The following is a 15,796-nucleotide window of genomic DNA, read 5'->3' on the forward strand; positions in this document are numbered from 1 at the left end:
GCACAACATATTCCCAGCTGAAAATGTTAAAAGCAGAGGCATCCGTTTTGGCTACTCTTCCCACTGCAATGTAGATCGTAATGGCTGTAGAGCTAGAAAAAATTAGACATGTATATATAAGTCTCCAGTTATTTTTTTTATTTGGGATCGCAATTTTACACGGGGGAGGGGCATACTATGTCTGCTACAAAGATTAAAAAAGAAAAAAAAACCTCAGCACCACATGCCTTGAAATTCTAGCTTCAGCCCAATTCCCAATCCACAGTAGAAGTGTAACCACTGCACTGAATTATTCGGTTGTTGCAAACTAGACTTTCGCATAACCCTCAGTTTGCAATAGTCACTTGGAGGGCTACTCTCTCCAAGACACAGCCTGCAATTCCTGCAATATGGCGGTAATGTGCGGCGTTTTCTGCATTGGGATTTGCAATAGCGAGGCGGATGTTGGAAAACCATTTTTTTAAAAAGTTCCACACGCTAGCAAGAAATAAGTTTAGAAGAGAAATAAAACCGCCCTCTTTCGTGGTACATCATTCATTCACTGGACAGCATGCTGGTGTCCAGCAACAGCCACGTTTTAAAAGTGTGGTTTTTCTCCATTTATTTTTCAGGTCAGCTGCCCAGGAATATTTTAAAATGGCGCCTCACGCGGAACCCGGAAATGGCATCATCAGAGACGATGCTTCTCTCTACCCGTTTCGTAGCTCTGCGACAGCGGCATGCATTTGTTACCGGAAGCCTTTTTTTTAAAGGGGGGTTTACTTCCGCTTCCGGAATGGTGGAAAGGCGGGGCGGGAAATAGCAAGAGCAACCTCAGGAGGCGGGTTGGAGGCGGCCAAGATGGGGGCTCATCTGGCTCGGCGGTATTTATGGGACGCGGAGGTGGAGCCGGACCCGGTCAAGATGCCAACCTTCGACCCCCACTTCGGCTTCCCCGAGGAGCGCAAGGAACGCGGTGAGCCGAGCTGAGCTGAGCGGGGAGGGAGGGAAGGAGACGGGGAAGGCGAAGGTCACCCAGCGCTTGGCTCCGCCTTCGCCTGGCGCAGCCCTCAAGCCCAGCCTGGCCCCCCAGGCAGGCCTCGCCACCGCACTGCGAGGTAGGTTCTCTCTCCCGGGGGTGGGTGGGGGTGCGAGGGCCGGCCCAGGAGCCAAGGGGAGGCGACCGCCTCGGGCGGCAGAAGATCCGGAGTGACGCTGGACAGAGACCCCCGTTCCCGAGCTGGGCTCTCTCTGCTTATCTGCCAGCATCGCCGGAGAGCCACGTTTGAGGCAGTGTTATTTAAGAACAGCTGTTGTCGCGTTGCCATGGTTTAATTCAGACATAGGCAAACTCCGGCCCTCCAGATGTTTGGGACTACAATTCCCGTCATCCCTGGCCACTGGTCCTGTTACCTAGGGATGATGGGAATTGTAGTCCAAAACATCTGGAGGGCCGGAGTTTGCCTATGCCTGGTTTAAATCCTTCCTTTTCTCACTCTTGCATGAGAACACTTCCACAGAGACATCCATTACAGGGCATTATGTAAAAATGCTTTGGGATGAAAGGTGTTGCATAACTGTAAAATATAGTAATAATCCGGAGGTGGCTTTGAAGCTCGCCAGATGATCCCGGGCTAGTGCCTACCTCCAGGGTGGTTGCGAGGATGAAAGTGAAGGGGGCATGTTTGCCTCCCGGAATAAAAAATAAAGGTTTGCTTACAAAATAGCTTAGATCCGGTGGGTGTAACTTTGGCCCCTGCTTGTTCAGTGTTAATAGATACTTTTCATTTTGTACAGCCTCCTGAGGATGTGGACGTGAGAAATGTGAGAGGCACCACGTGTGTGCTAGATCCCTGATACCCTTCTGGGCCGCTTTGCTGGGATGGGACTGTTCGTTCCTGGAGGGGTGAACCCAGAAGTTGGTGTTGGGGGACCTCAGTTCCACGCATTAGCTGCAGGCCTGTGGTGCCCCTTGGGTTCTGTTCTGTCTCCCATGCTATTTAACAATTATATGAAACTGCTGGGAGAGTTTGTCTATAGAGTTTCGGGGTTTGGTGTCTGCAGCATGCTGATGACACTCAGCTCTATTTCTCCTTTTCAGCTAAATCCAGGGAAGCTTCTTTGGTTCAAAACCACCATCTGTCATTAGTAATGGATTGGATGAAAGTGAACAAATTGAAAGTTAATCCCAACAAGGCAGAGGTGCTCGTGGTCGGTTAGAAGGCAGACCAGGCAATAGGGATTCAGCCTTTGTTGGATGTGGTAACACTTCTCCTGAAGTCACAGCTTTGCAATTTGGACTTCGCCTGGGCTCAGCCCCGAGCACGGATGTTCAGGTTTCTGCAGTGGCCAGAGTGCATTCGTACAGTTAGAGCTAGTGTGCGAGCTGCGCCTGGTCCTTGAGATGTCTGATTTGAGGGTGACTGTGTTGTCTCTACAGAAAGGTCATGCATTTGTTTAAAATATGCTTAAATAAGATTTAAGGCACAGCTCTAAGTGCAGGGCAGGAACTCTGAATTCTTTCACTGGTGTTGACTAGCTATGATTACTGTGAGGATGTAGCACTTGGATTTATACTGGAATGGTCTATCAACTTTAATAGCTAATCTAATTTGCATATCAGATTTCCAAAGGCCATAAGCCACTACAGAGGTTTCAAAGAGTTGAATCAACCTGTTGATCAGGTTGACCCTGCCTGGATCCTGATCTCACTTCTGTTCATTTTATCCCCTTCCATTTTCCCATGCAGTGATGATAGCAACTGAGCAGCAGATGAATGAAGCTCAGCTTCCTCTTGACATGCGAGACTATTGTGCACACTACTTCCTTAAGTGGGCGAAGTGCAAACGTGACAAATTTCCAAATATCTTTGCGTGCAAACACGAGCGTCATGACTGGGATTACTGTGAGCACCTGGAGTAAGTCAGAGCTATGCCTCCCTTCTTCCTGTAAATCAGCCTTCCAAGTTAGCTTGTTGCTAACACTCCTGTATCACTTTTTCTCTGTCCACCATAAGAATTTAGCAAGTCTAACAGGTAGCATATGAGCAGGGGAAGTTATTGTGTCACAACCCCTTTGGTGGTGTGGGTAGCGTGAAATCTTATATACCGATCTGTTAACTATTCTTCCTTAATGCTGAGTGAGCTTTGATTTGGCTTTTTGAGTTCCTTCACTCAAAGCATCTCACCAGTCTTTATACAAGTCTTTCCAGGTTCAAGAGACTTCTAAACTGGCAAATATTTTTGACAGTATTCTTTCCTGATAGGAAAGCTAAGTAGAATGTAGGGTATCTCACTGATCCCATATCAGCAGATGACAACTTGGGGAAAGGTGCATTAGGTAGATGTCCATATACATGCTACAGATGTCTCTGTAGAATATAAGAATGTTCAAGTGGGGGGAGGGAGAGAACTTTTATGAGGAATTCAAGCCAGCTAGTATCTTTTGGCCTGGAAACCACAGAATGCGAGGATGGGTTTTGGGGGGGAGAAGTATTGGTTGCTCTGACCTGACCTGCACTTGTGTGCTTTCTTGTAGCTATGTCATGCGCATGAAAGAATTTGAACGGGAGAGGCGCTTGTTGGCTCGGAAGAAGCGCATTGAACAAAAGGCAAAAGCGGCAGCGGCGGCATCAGCATCCTAGCTGGCTTTGGTGTGCCTCCTGGCTCCTTCAACAAGAGGCTTGCAGAATCCACTAGGTCTGTTATGTTGAAATCAATAAAGACGTTATCCTGTGGTTCTGTCTAAAACAATCACTGTGCAGTTCCTGAGATGCAATGGATAGCAGTTGAACATTTAGAGCCAATGAAGACTTCTTAGCCTTCAAGAAGCCTCTCTTATATAAAAAATCCCCACCCCTGCCCCTTAAGTCTCTTCTGTAGTTGCTATTTTAAAGGAAGGGGTGGTAATGTCCCTTTTGTGGGTTGCTGAAAGTATTAACTAGTATTGTATTAAAGCACAGAGAGACAGACAGACAAAGACAAAATACCAACCATTATGTGTTTTAGCTGCCAGTCTTGACTGTGCACACAGCCATTTTCACTTGTCACTCTTTTCCTGAATGCAGTTGTGGGGGGTAGGTCTCCACTGCATAAACCTTGTTTATTTTTGCCTAGTAATGACGACAACTTCTTTTTGGTGTCTTGTTCTACATACAGTCATAAAGAGCTACTGCTCCTCCAGTGTGACAGGAGGTGGGCAGGGATCAAAGGGAGCCAGTATCTGTGGGGCAGGGTGTGAATTTACCTACACCTGGGAGGAGCTGGTAGGTCCCAGGCTAACCTAGAGAAGTCAGACTTTGTGGCACCGATACTGTATCAAACTTTCCCCAGCCAGCTGCTGCACTCCAAATGTTTTCAACTACAACTATTCCCCAGCCATTTGCCATGCTGTCTGCTGGGAGTTGAAGTCCAGGGCAACTGGAAGTCACCAAGTTACGGTTCAGGCTATATTAGGTTCTGGTTGAAATGTGGATAGAGTTTCCTCTGGCTCAGCTGAAGTGCAGGTGGGAAATCTGTAATCCTCCAAATGTTGCCAGACTCCAGTAATTCCTACCTGTTGTCCAACAAACTTCTGTAGGACCACAGGCATCTTATAACTGCAGCTTATGACCCTCACCCTAGCTGGGGAAATGAGAAAGATGACTGCCCCAAAAGCCACACTTCCAATGCCACCTGCTTAGTGCAGGAATCTACAGCAGGAAGCATTTGCCCTCTGGTATCTTAGTGTAGATTTAGCAAACAGAATTGTGAACAAGTTCTCAACTTTGTTGTTGCTGCTGAAACAACACTTTGGGAGTTCTAAATTGTAATAAGCTTTCAAAATACAACTCTTTTCCAAGTAGCTCAGAATTTAAAGAGTACAAACTTGTTTCTCTCATAAGATCCTGTTTCTAGTGTCCTTGTGTCACTATACAAAATGCACTTTGCCCTAATTTGAGAAAATACTTGCATATTTTCACCTTAATCTCAAATAGTGTTTAATGTTTAGTAAAGTAATACTAAATCAAAATATATACTGTTTGTGTGTGGCCTGAGAAACCTTTTTTTTAAAAAAGGATTAGATATGTTCATGGAAGATCCAGGAACACTGTTGGCCACAGTTGCTGAAACGGTACCTGTTAATAGATGCTAGAAGCAAGAAAGCAGGGATGCTCTATATGCTTGTGAGCTTCCAAAATCACATTGCTAATTTTTTTTCTGACTCGGCAAGCCAACTGTGACTATTGAACTACTAAATGTGATGCCCAAGTGGTGAATACACTTTCTAGAAATTCCATTGGTTAATTTATAATTCCAACCCTTTGACCTATATTGAATTTTAGCAAGCTGTAGGAGTGCAGTTGCCATTTCAAGGTTAGCTTCTGATTTTAAACAACTTGTCTCCTTTGGTGGCAGGATAATCCAATATGATTTGAAGCTCTGTTCTTCCTTTTTGCTAGGCTGCCTTGCACACAACCCTCCAGCGGGTGCCGCAAGGTTCCATTCCTTCTGTGTTTAATTCCATGGCACCCTACAAAGAAAAACCTACTACAGCCCAGGGGATGGATTAGTTTTATTTGTGTAAATCCAAGAAGGAAGATAGTTCCATATGAAACAGACCATAACAAGTCAGTGGCTCATTTTAACAGCTGCCATGGAGCCTAGCAGGTTTCCAGTATCTCACTGCTCACATGCAGCATAAACTAAGACTATTGCAAACTTTCAACCTGATCCTAGGCATGTTTATTTGGAAGTAAGTTCCACTGAGTTGAATGGGGCTCGCTTCCAAATAAGCGTACGTAGAATTGCAACCTTAGTGACATTAAGACTAAACAGGAAAGGAGAAGTAAGTTCCTCTCAGGGAGGCTGTCAAAATTTCTGTAACGTTGAATTTTCCCCAAAGTAAAATTAAAAGCCTTTCCTTCCTTCTTTAGGGACTACAAACAGCTACAAGCTATTGAAGTATTCCCCCTCCCCAAATAACTTCAGTGCAGCTGTAGGTATAGTTTTCCCTTGCAGAAGGTTCCAAAAGCAGCTCTGATACCACTTACACAAAACAAACAGGAGTGGGCCTAAAGTCCAGGAAAAAATTGTAGCATGACTGAGAACAAAATATGTAGCAGCCTTGTTTTTCATACCCTCATTTCAAGGCTCTGCCAGCTATTCAAGATGAAACCTACCATCCTAAACAGTTCATGCTTAGCATATTGGGTGAGGAAGGAGGCGCTGGCTTGCACTGTAGATGGTACTAAAGTGCTACAGCTGCTCCCCAGTCACACCTGATCTGTCCCCTTTGCTTCTATAGCAGCAGTTTCTGCAAACACTTCCCCATAGCACCTTGCTACCTGCCCTGTGTGTCTAGAATTAACATCCTCTGCATTGGAAGAGAAGAACACACTTAATTTGGCTGCTCAGAGCATACTTACCAGCCTCCAGGAACTGGCATTTATTTTTTGAGCAAGGGCCTGAGGGTGTGTAAGAGATGAAGACAGCCTCACCTGCATCGGTCTCATGCCCTTCAGAAAGGTACTACTAGCTTTTACAATGGGGAAGCATCCCAGAAAGAGCACAAAAGATTTATGCTATGCCAGTATTTGGCACTTGAGGGCTCAACTTAGTTAAGGAGAATGCACAAAGTTGAGCTAGAAGACTTAACTCCTAAATTATACTGATGAACCATAGAGCTGAGGAGACCTGCTCTCCTAATGCACTATGTGGAGCAAAAAGTATTCAGTTTAGGCCAGGCTCCAGCTGCCTAGATTTAGCTTTCGGCACCTGCTCCTGCAGACTTGGGGCTCAGTCACTGCTTTGTTCTCTTTAAAATTGGATCGTTCCCTTCGCTGTAGCTTTTGACTTAATGGGCGCTCGGTAGGGAAGGCTGCTCCCAGCCTCAGAAGGCTTTGGAATGGGATATGGTCAAAGATTCTGTAGGGAGGGTCAGTAACTCACAAAAGGAAGGAAATCCCTACAGCTTCCCTCAGATTACAGTGTAGACAGCAAGAGAAAATCTCATTTTAGACTCCAATAACACTCGCTCACAAGGTAAAAAACAAAAACAGAACTATCGGCCCAGACAAAAGAAGGCAGAGGCTTCCAGCTCAAAGCAGGAAAGGGACAATGGGGGAACGCAGTGGCGGGTAATCCCGGAACTCCTTCAGGTAACTTCGGTGTTTGCCCTTTGCCCAGATCGTCATTTGGATGAATCCAACCAAGGAAAACAGAGCCACTATTGACAAGGGAAGAGAGAGTTGCATGTCATTAGGCATCTACATAGATCTCTATAATTTCCGTGCCCCAAACACCTGTAAACACACATTGGCGTAAGTAACTACTCAAGCTGATGGGAAATTACAGGCAAAAAACATGCCCCATGGGTACGTTCAAGCTGGACTTTCAAGCCACTCTACAACAATCTAGGATTTTTGAGACAGCAATACCTTTCTTGGGCTACATTATCTAGAACAGATATGGGACCATGCAGACATGCAACATCTGGAGGGTCAGAGCATGCATCATCCAAGACTGCTGGGGCTGATGGGAGTCCAAAAACATTTCCACATCCCTGACCAAGAACTGGAGGGAGGCTTGCAGGCAACCAACCAAGCCTAATTCATAACCCTCGTGTTATCCCCTGCAAACCATTATTTAAGATCTGACATCTTTGTTCAGAGCAGGCTAGGACTTACCTGGAAGGCACTGAGTCATGATGGCAAAGCCAATCCAGGATCCCACCTGAAAGAGAAGAACACCAGCTCAGGATTGTGGCAGGCAAGGTGGGTAAGACCCTTCAGCGCAACTGACCCTTCACAACAACCTAAATTAAAAACAACAACCCAGTAGCCTTTTGGCTTGGGGGGGGGTGGCACTGTGACTGGGCCCATAACAAACAAATTTTGTGTTGTGTTTTTCCCCCCCAGAAAAAAAGCACTGGTATAGAATGTTAATCAGCCAAAGGCCTGGATGAAGAATGTTTCCGCCTGGCGCCTAAAGGTGTATAATGAAGGCGCTAGCCGAACCTCACTGGGGAGAGCATTCCACAAATGGGGAGACACTGCAGAAAAGGCCCGTACATGTGAAAACATGTTCAGAACAAGACACACGAGGCACCTTCCAGATTCAAAACCCTCTAATCTGCTGTGGAGTTCTATCCTGTTCTCACCTCGTAGGTGTAATTGGGGCAGGAGACAAGCAAGAAAAGCCATGTGAAGGGGTTCTTGGTAGGAAATGGGATCTTCCTGGCTTTAGAACCTAGGGGGAGAATTAAGAGTTTGATTCATTTCATAAAGACAGCAATATACACACACACCCTTTTAAATGGTACTATTTTCTGTACTTAAAGGCACTTTGTCTCTAGTATAGCAGGGAGCTTTTTGGTGGAACCAACTTGCACAGCAAGAACATTATTCTGCTTCCTCCTCACAGGCGGCTCCAGGAAAAACTGCCGCCACCGCTGCCACCATCCTCAGCTCCATCATAGCTTGAGGCATCTGCAGACACCACTGCATGGGGTCCTGCTCATCCAACTATGCATTTCACCAGACAGAGAGTTGAGCCAGGGACACCAAGCTACTACAACTCAATTGAGAGCTGCTTTGGCACAGCCCGCCTATGGCAAGCGGCATGTAAATAAACCTCATTTGGCACCTCTCTCAGACATTATGTTCTGTCTGAAGCCCACAGAATAAGCTTACAAAAATACAGTCACTAACAAGATCTGTCAAGGTGTTTCTGGTCTAAGATCTTCTGCAGCAAAATCCCAGTTGCACTGTGTGCATATGTGTGTATGCCTAGACACACAGAATCCAGAATACCAAAAAGTATTGATGCTAGATAAAGACATATGTGGCCTCCACAACCCCAGCAAAAGTGAGAGAGCACGTGTGCAAGTGTATGCATGCATGAGATTGAAAGGAGGAAGAGAGAGTACAGTGATACTTTGGGTTACAAACACCTCGGGTTACAGACTCCGCTAACACAGAAGTAGTACCTCGGGTTAAGAACTTTACCTCAGGATGAGAACAGAAATCACGTGCTGGCGGCAGCGGGAGGCCCCATTAGCTAAAGTGGTACCTCAGGTTAAGAACGGTTTCAGGTTACGAACGGACCTCCAGAACGAATTAAGTTCTTAACCAGAGGTGCCACTGTACTTTAATAAAAGGCACAGAAGCAAGGTTCTAACCAACATAACTCCTTGTTCCTCTTGGTTGTTCCTCATAGGAACATAAGGAAAGCCCTGCGGGATCAAGTCAGTGGCCTATCTAGTCCAGCATCCTGTTCCTACAGGGTTCATAGCCGCCGATAACCTTATCCTCCATGAATTTGTCTAATCCTCTTCTAAGGGCATCTAAGTCAGCAGCCACTACTGCCTCTTAAGGGAGCCAATTCCATAGCTTATGCACTGTGCAAAGTAGTATTTTCTTTCGTCTCTCTTCCACCCCTATCTGCATCTATCCTAACCTCTTTAACTCAATGTCCTTCTGCTTTCCTGCTCAACTCTTTTTCTCAAAGGTTATTCAAAACACCGTAGTCTCTGCAAAACCCACCAATGTTGGACAAATGAATCATGCACATTTACACAGGCCCGAAGTTCGCTGTTCATAGTGTTTTCAGGACTGTTCAAATCTCAGCAATACTTTCCCTTTGTTGAAGAGCAATTGCACAGGGTTTCACCAGCTCTGGGCTGCCAGTACCTTATGGTACGTGTCCCTTCAGCCAAACAGCCTTAAGACATACCCATAGTAGGTCCTTGCCATGCACCTATACTAGCTAGGGAGGCACTCCAAAAGGCTCCCCTGTACTCACCAGCAGGGCGCAGGTTCCGTAGAGCAATATGAATTGAGAAGTTTCCCAGCTGGCAGAACTACAAGAGGAAACAGTCAGTTTCAACATAGGCATGTGAAGAGACCAAGCACTGACCTCTCACAGGTCCCTGCCCCCCCCCATCACAAGTGACATTTCTGCCTGTGAGGACACATTTTTGCAAAAATCTTAGGAATCGGCTTGAAGGGATCCTGCTCCCTCAGTGCAGGATATCCTCTTCCTCCATAAACGCACAGCCACTTTTTTTTGTACCACTGTTTCATATTTTCCAGAGCTGAGCCCTAGAAATGTGCACCAGTAAGCAAGTGCTCAAATCAAGGAAGTCGGGATCAAGATGCACAGCCCCCTAGACCCATTTCCTACTGCAGCCTCTGCTAGCCTGATGCCTTTCAGGTGTTTTGGTCTACACCTCCCATCAGCCCCAGGGATGTAGTTCAAAACAACTGGAGGGCACCAGGTTGGCAAAGGCTGTCCTACTGTAACTAAGTCAAAGCATGGGCAACTGAAGTCACTCTTCCCCATTTATCCTGGCACCATTTCCATTCCCTTCCTCTTTTTGTTCCCCCTCGTGGATATTTTTAGATTGTAAGCCCCATGGGGAAGCAACCTGCCCTCTCATTCTCTGGCAAGTGCCGTGTGAGTAGACGGTGTTAACATCAACAACCAGAAGGTGGCAGCTTGGTTTTAAACACAATAGCACCCATAGGAAAATGAGGAACTAGTCTTTATCTTCATCAGCCCAGGCACTAGTTATCAAGACCTCATTTTTTCCAGTCACCACTGGCAATCTTAGTCCTCACCCATACAGCAGAGTTCTGACCTAGTTTCTGATCCAATCTCACCCCACACCCCTCAAAGCTCTTTTTACCCCCATGACTCCACAGTGCAACACCAGCTTTCTGTTACGTGGGGGGAACCATTTCAGTTCGTGAAAAATCCAGCACTTATTCAGCACTGAAAATCCCCTCTCTGGACTTCCGGTTAGCGCCAGCGCTTAATGGCGGATCTCACCCGGAGCTCCGGGAGAGGTCTGCTTCGTAGGTTCGGGTCCTGTCAGCCACGGCGGAGCGGGGACCCCTAAAAATCACAGGCGTGTTGCCTGTGAACCGGAGACTCGGCGGGCACCTTTGCGCCCCCCCGACGCTGTGAAATAGCCTTTTTAAAGGCTGTGGATCAGCGGAGGGTGTGAGGAGCGGTGCTGAGAGTCGTCTTCACCCAGCCTGCGAAGCGAAGCCGCGTCGCCATTAGCGGAGAGCGCTGATTTCTTCCGGCGAAATTGGATTAAAAGAATAACTAACCGTGAGTAGGATCGACCGCTAAATTACAATTGGACATTAAAAGTAAAGAAATTGGGCACCGAGACGGATAAGCACTAAAAAGGAAGTCTGCTTTCCGTTCTGTAGCAAGATTAAAGCGAAAGACACTCTAGCTGTAACTGTTTGAGAGGAAATTTGCGGGAATTAAGAAACCCACCACCAAAGCAAAGAACTCCCTCCCCGAAGGCAGAAGGGGGGGGGGAGAAGATTTTAAAGTGTTTCTCTGCCAATTGTAAAGAACTGAGTTAAATATTGCTGTTCTTATACCTGGGATCGGACTGCCGGAGAAAAGGAACCGGCTAAGGACTGTTGCTATAAGAAGATTAAAAAGTATCTTTAATTGACTTTGGTTACTCTCAATCTGAAATACTTATTTTGTTGCATTGTAAAGTTACTTACAGGACATTATTGACTTGGATCCCTTAGAAAGAAAAAAGAACAATTGGAAGGGACTAGGAAAACTTTTGTTTACTATTAGGAGAGTGCGGGACTATCTGGAGGAGTAAAAAAATTGACTTTGCGCCCTCTAGAGGACTTACAAATTGTTACAGCAACAAGTGAAGTGTAAAATCTGAGAACTTCTGTTTTGACAGCTTAAGAGTGTGGGAATGACCTTGACTAAAAGACTTTGTTATGGCAGATGGTAAAGAGAAAGGGGATTCTCAAGAAACAACTTTGAGATCTGGCAGACAATACAAAATTGACTCTTTCATGCAGAGAAGGGCTTCCATATCAGGAGCCTCTGGAACTACAGCTGCCCCAAAGGCAAGAGTCAAAACAATGTCTACAGAAGAATCATTTGCCAAGGTACTGGAGAAGATAAATGACTCTTTGGAGGAACTAAAAAAGCAAGGTGCAGAAACTAAAGTACAAGTTGCTGAAACTAAAGCACAAGTTGCTGAAACAAATAAGAAAATTGAAGAAATCTCTGGAAAAATTGATTCAAATACAAAAAGTATAACTGACCTTGGGAACAAAGTGAACTCAAATGCAGAAGCAATTGGGAAATTATTGGAAGAATCATCTACAACAAGAAAGATAGCTGAGGAAGCTAAAGAAATTGCAACTGCTGCTGAGGGAGTTTCCACCAGTGTTTAAGAAACTAGATGAATATGAACTGGCACTTTCTATGCAGGATATGCAACGCAAGGAGAGGAATTTAAGGATCAGACTTGTGCCGGAAAAGGAAGAAGACAACCTGGTGGATTATTTGACAAAAGAATTTTCTGACTTTTGGAAGCAGGAGCTGAACAAAGAAGAATTTAAGATAGAAAGTGCATTTAGACTGGGAGCAAGGCAGAGGAAGAACAGACCCAGAGACTGTTTAATAACTTTGAGATCAAAGGAGGAACGGGACAAAATACTGAACCTGCATTACCAAACAACCCTTCGAATCGAAGATTTTCACATCGAGATCTTTAAAGATATTCCCAAAAGCATTTTGGATGCAAGAGGACACTACAAGGACCTGGTGATACTGCTGAAAAGGAACTACATTCAATTCAGGTGGGAGTTTCCCCAAGGCTTGTCTTTTAAATACAAGGGGAAGAAAAGAAGAATAAAGACAGTGAGTGACAAAGACAAGTTCTTGGGAGAACACGAAGAAGACCTACAGAAGGAGACGTTTCCAGGGCAAGGGCATCCTTCACTAGACACGGGCACGGAACCACCGACAAACGAGGAACAAAAATTGGGAGCGGTAGGAGGAAAGAGCAAATAACCCCATCATGGCTCTGCAACTTCTAACCTGGAATTGTAACGGTTTGAACATTCCCAGAAAAAGGAAAAATATATTTCATGCTCTAAAGAAAGACCAATTGGACTTGATTTGCTTACAAGAGACCCATGTGACAAGAGCACATAGGAAATTATTAATAAATAAGAGACTGGGACAAGAATTTATATCTTCAGACACAGTAAAAAAGAGAGGAGTAGTGATTTATGCAAAGGAAAAGCTGCAACCGAAACAAATCTTTAAAGACGACCAAGGAAGATATTTGGCAATTGAAATTCAATTTCAAGGAGAAAAGTATCTGATAGTGGGAGTTTATGCGCCAAATGAAGGGAAAGCTGAATTCTTCAAGAAGTTGCATGAGACTTTAATGGACTACATGGATTATAATCTAATTATGATGGGAGACATGAATGGAGTGGTTTCAACAAATATGGACAAAGCACAAAGACAGGTAGTAACAAAAGATGGAAGACTACCAAAGACCTTTTTTGAAATGACTGACAATATGGATTTGATAGATATCTGGAGAACAAAACACCCACTAGAAAGAGAGGGAACCTTCTTTTCTGAAGCCAAAATGACATGGACAAGGATCGACCAAATTTGGGTGACTAGCAGTATGGCGCAGAACATAAAGAGAGTGGAAATCTGCCCAAAAACTTTCTCCGACCATAATGCAGTAAAGATGGTGATGAGGCAAACAACAACTGGCTCCTTCAGATGGAGAATGAATGACACCTTATTTAGAGATGAGGAGATTTGCAAGAAGGCCCAAAAAACTTTGAAAGATTATTTTGAAATTAATCTAAGGACTAAAGTAGAAAAAAGAATAGTATGGGACGCAAGCAAAGCCGTGATGAGAGGGTTTCTGATACAACAAAATACATTAAAGAAAAGAAAACAAAATGAGAGGAAGGAAAAAATTCTGGAAAAGATAAAAGAAGGGGAAAAGAAACTAAGATTGAAGCCAAAATCACAAGAGGTTTTAAGAGAAATCAAATTTTATCAAACACAATATATGGAACTGACGAATCAAGAATTAGAGTGGAAAATTAAGCAAATGAGACAAAAGACTTTTGAATCTGCTGACAAATGTGGCAAGCTATTGGCTTGGCAAATAAAGAAGAGACAAAAACTCAACACGGTAACAAATATAGAAGTGGAAGGAAAGAATATAAGTAACCCAGCTGAAATTAGGAATTGTTTTCAGAACTACTTTAGAAAACTTTATACACAAGGGCCGCAAAAAGAAACAGATATACAACAATTCCTCGAGAAAAATGGGCTGAAAAAGATTTCGCAGGAAAGTAAGACAATTTTGAACCAGGAGATATCAGCACAGGAAATAGAAGATGCCATTCAAAACATGACGTTGGGCAAATCACCTGGACCGGATGGACTGACTTCCAAATATTACAAAGTTTTGAAGGAAGGGCTTATACAACCTTTGAAGGAAGTCTGCAACGAGATTATGGAGGGGAGGAAGGCACCCGATACGTGGAGAGAGGCTTACATTACACTTATACCAAAGACAGAGACTGAAAAGACCCAACTTAAGAACTACCGACCCATCTCGTTACTAAATGTGGATTACAAAATCTTTGCTGATGTTTTAGCAAAGAGACTGAAAAGAGTTTTGATGGAGGAGATTCATGGGGACCAAGCGGGCTTTCTCCCGAAAAGGCATTTGTCGGACAATGTAAGGAATATAATTGACATTTTGGAGAAGTTGGAAGTGAATATAAATACTAAGGCTGTTTTGATATTTGTGGACGCCGAGAAAGCCTTTGACAACATTTCTTGGAGCTTTATGTTGAAGAACCTCCGGGGGATGGGGGTAGGCCAAGGGTTTGAGAATGGTATAGGTGCAATTTATTCTGAACAGAAAGCAAAATTAATTGTAAATAATGTGGTTACAGAAGAGTTCAAGATTGAAAAAGGGACACGACAGGGGTGCCCTATCTCCCCACTACTTTTTATATCGGTCCTGGAGGTTTTGCTTAATATGATTAGGAGGGACCAGTTGGTTAAAGGGATTCAGGTCGGAGCTAAACAATACAAACTGAGAGCATTTGCAGATGACTTAGTACTTACACTGCAAGAGCCAGAAGCTAGTACGAAAAGAGTTTTGGAAATAATCCAAGAGTTTGGTCAATTGGCAGGATTCAAATTGAATAAGTCAAAAACAAAGGTATTGGAGAAAAATCTAACACAGGTTGAAAAAGAAAGGTTTCAGAATGAGACAGGGTTGATTGTGGTTAAAAAAGTGAAATACTTGGGTATAAACATGACAGCTAAGAATGTGAATTTATTTAAAGATAATTATGAAAAAACTTGGACAGAAGACTTGGAGATTTGGTCAAATTTAAAGCTTTCCTTGTTAGGTCGAATTGCAGTCATAAAGATGAATGTATTGCCAAGAATGTTGTTTTTGTTTCAAGCATTGCAAATAATGGATAAAATGGACTGTTTCAAGAAGTGGCAAAAAGATATATCTAAATTTGTCTGGCAGGGCAAAAAGCCCAGAATTAAATTTAAGATATTAACGGACTCAAAGGAAAGAGGGGGGTTTGCCCTGCCAGACTTCAAACTGTACTATGAAGCGGCAGCTTTCTGCTGGTTGAAAGAATGGCTGCTTCTTGAAAACACAGACATTTTGGACTTGGAAGGTTTTAACAATATTTTTGGGTGGCATGCATATCTGTGGTATGACAAGGTTAAAGCACATAAAAGTTTTAAAAACCATATTGTCAGAAAAGCACTATTAAATGTCTGGGTCAGATACAAAGATTTGCTGGAAAACAAAACTCCAAGGTGGCTATCGCCAATGGAAGCAAAGGCTGTTAAAAAGTCTAATATGGAGTCAAAGTGGCCAAGATATTGGGAAATCTTGGAAAAGGAAGGGGACAAATGGAGATTGCAGAATTTTGAGAAATTAAAAGGGAAGGTGAGAGATTGGTTGCATT

At 44.0% G+C, this 15,796-nt stretch overlaps 2 protein-coding genes across 3 annotated transcripts in view; one reads left to right on the forward strand and one right to left on the reverse strand.

The window, feature by feature from the left end:
• The first annotated feature begins 770 nt into the window (after positions 1-770).
• On the forward strand, positions 771-3,715 carry NDUFB7 (NADH:ubiquinone oxidoreductase subunit B7). The gene is made up of 3 exons (XM_053376299.1): positions 771-955; positions 2,729-2,897; positions 3,517-3,715. The coding sequence occupies exons 1-3, from the start codon at positions 841-843 to the stop codon at positions 3,620-3,622; spliced, it is 390 nt and encodes a 129-aa protein (XP_053232274.1). The 5' UTR covers positions 771-840; the 3' UTR covers positions 3,623-3,715.
• Positions 3,716-5,514: 1,799 nt separating this feature from the next.
• TECR (trans-2,3-enoyl-CoA reductase) overlaps positions 5,515-15,796 on the reverse strand; it is a 36,979-nt gene continuing 26,697 nt past the window's right edge. For both annotated transcript variants that reach the window (XM_053376298.1, XM_053376297.1), the window contains 4 exons: positions 9,762-9,819; positions 8,119-8,207; positions 7,646-7,691; positions 5,515-7,185 (listed from right to left, as the gene is read on the reverse strand). In XM_053376298.1, coding sequence (XP_053232273.1) covers positions 7,058-7,185; positions 7,646-7,691; positions 8,119-8,207; positions 9,762-9,819 — 321 coding nt within the window. In that variant the 3' untranslated portion in view covers positions 5,515-7,057. The remainder of the gene's footprint in view (positions 7,186-7,645; positions 7,692-8,118; positions 8,208-9,761; positions 9,820-15,796) is intronic.

Source organism: Podarcis raffonei, chromosome 2, assembly GCF_027172205.1.
Source record: "Podarcis raffonei isolate rPodRaf1 chromosome 2, rPodRaf1.pri, whole genome shotgun sequence".
NCBI lineage: Eukaryota > Metazoa > Chordata > Lepidosauria > Squamata > Lacertidae > Podarcis > Podarcis raffonei.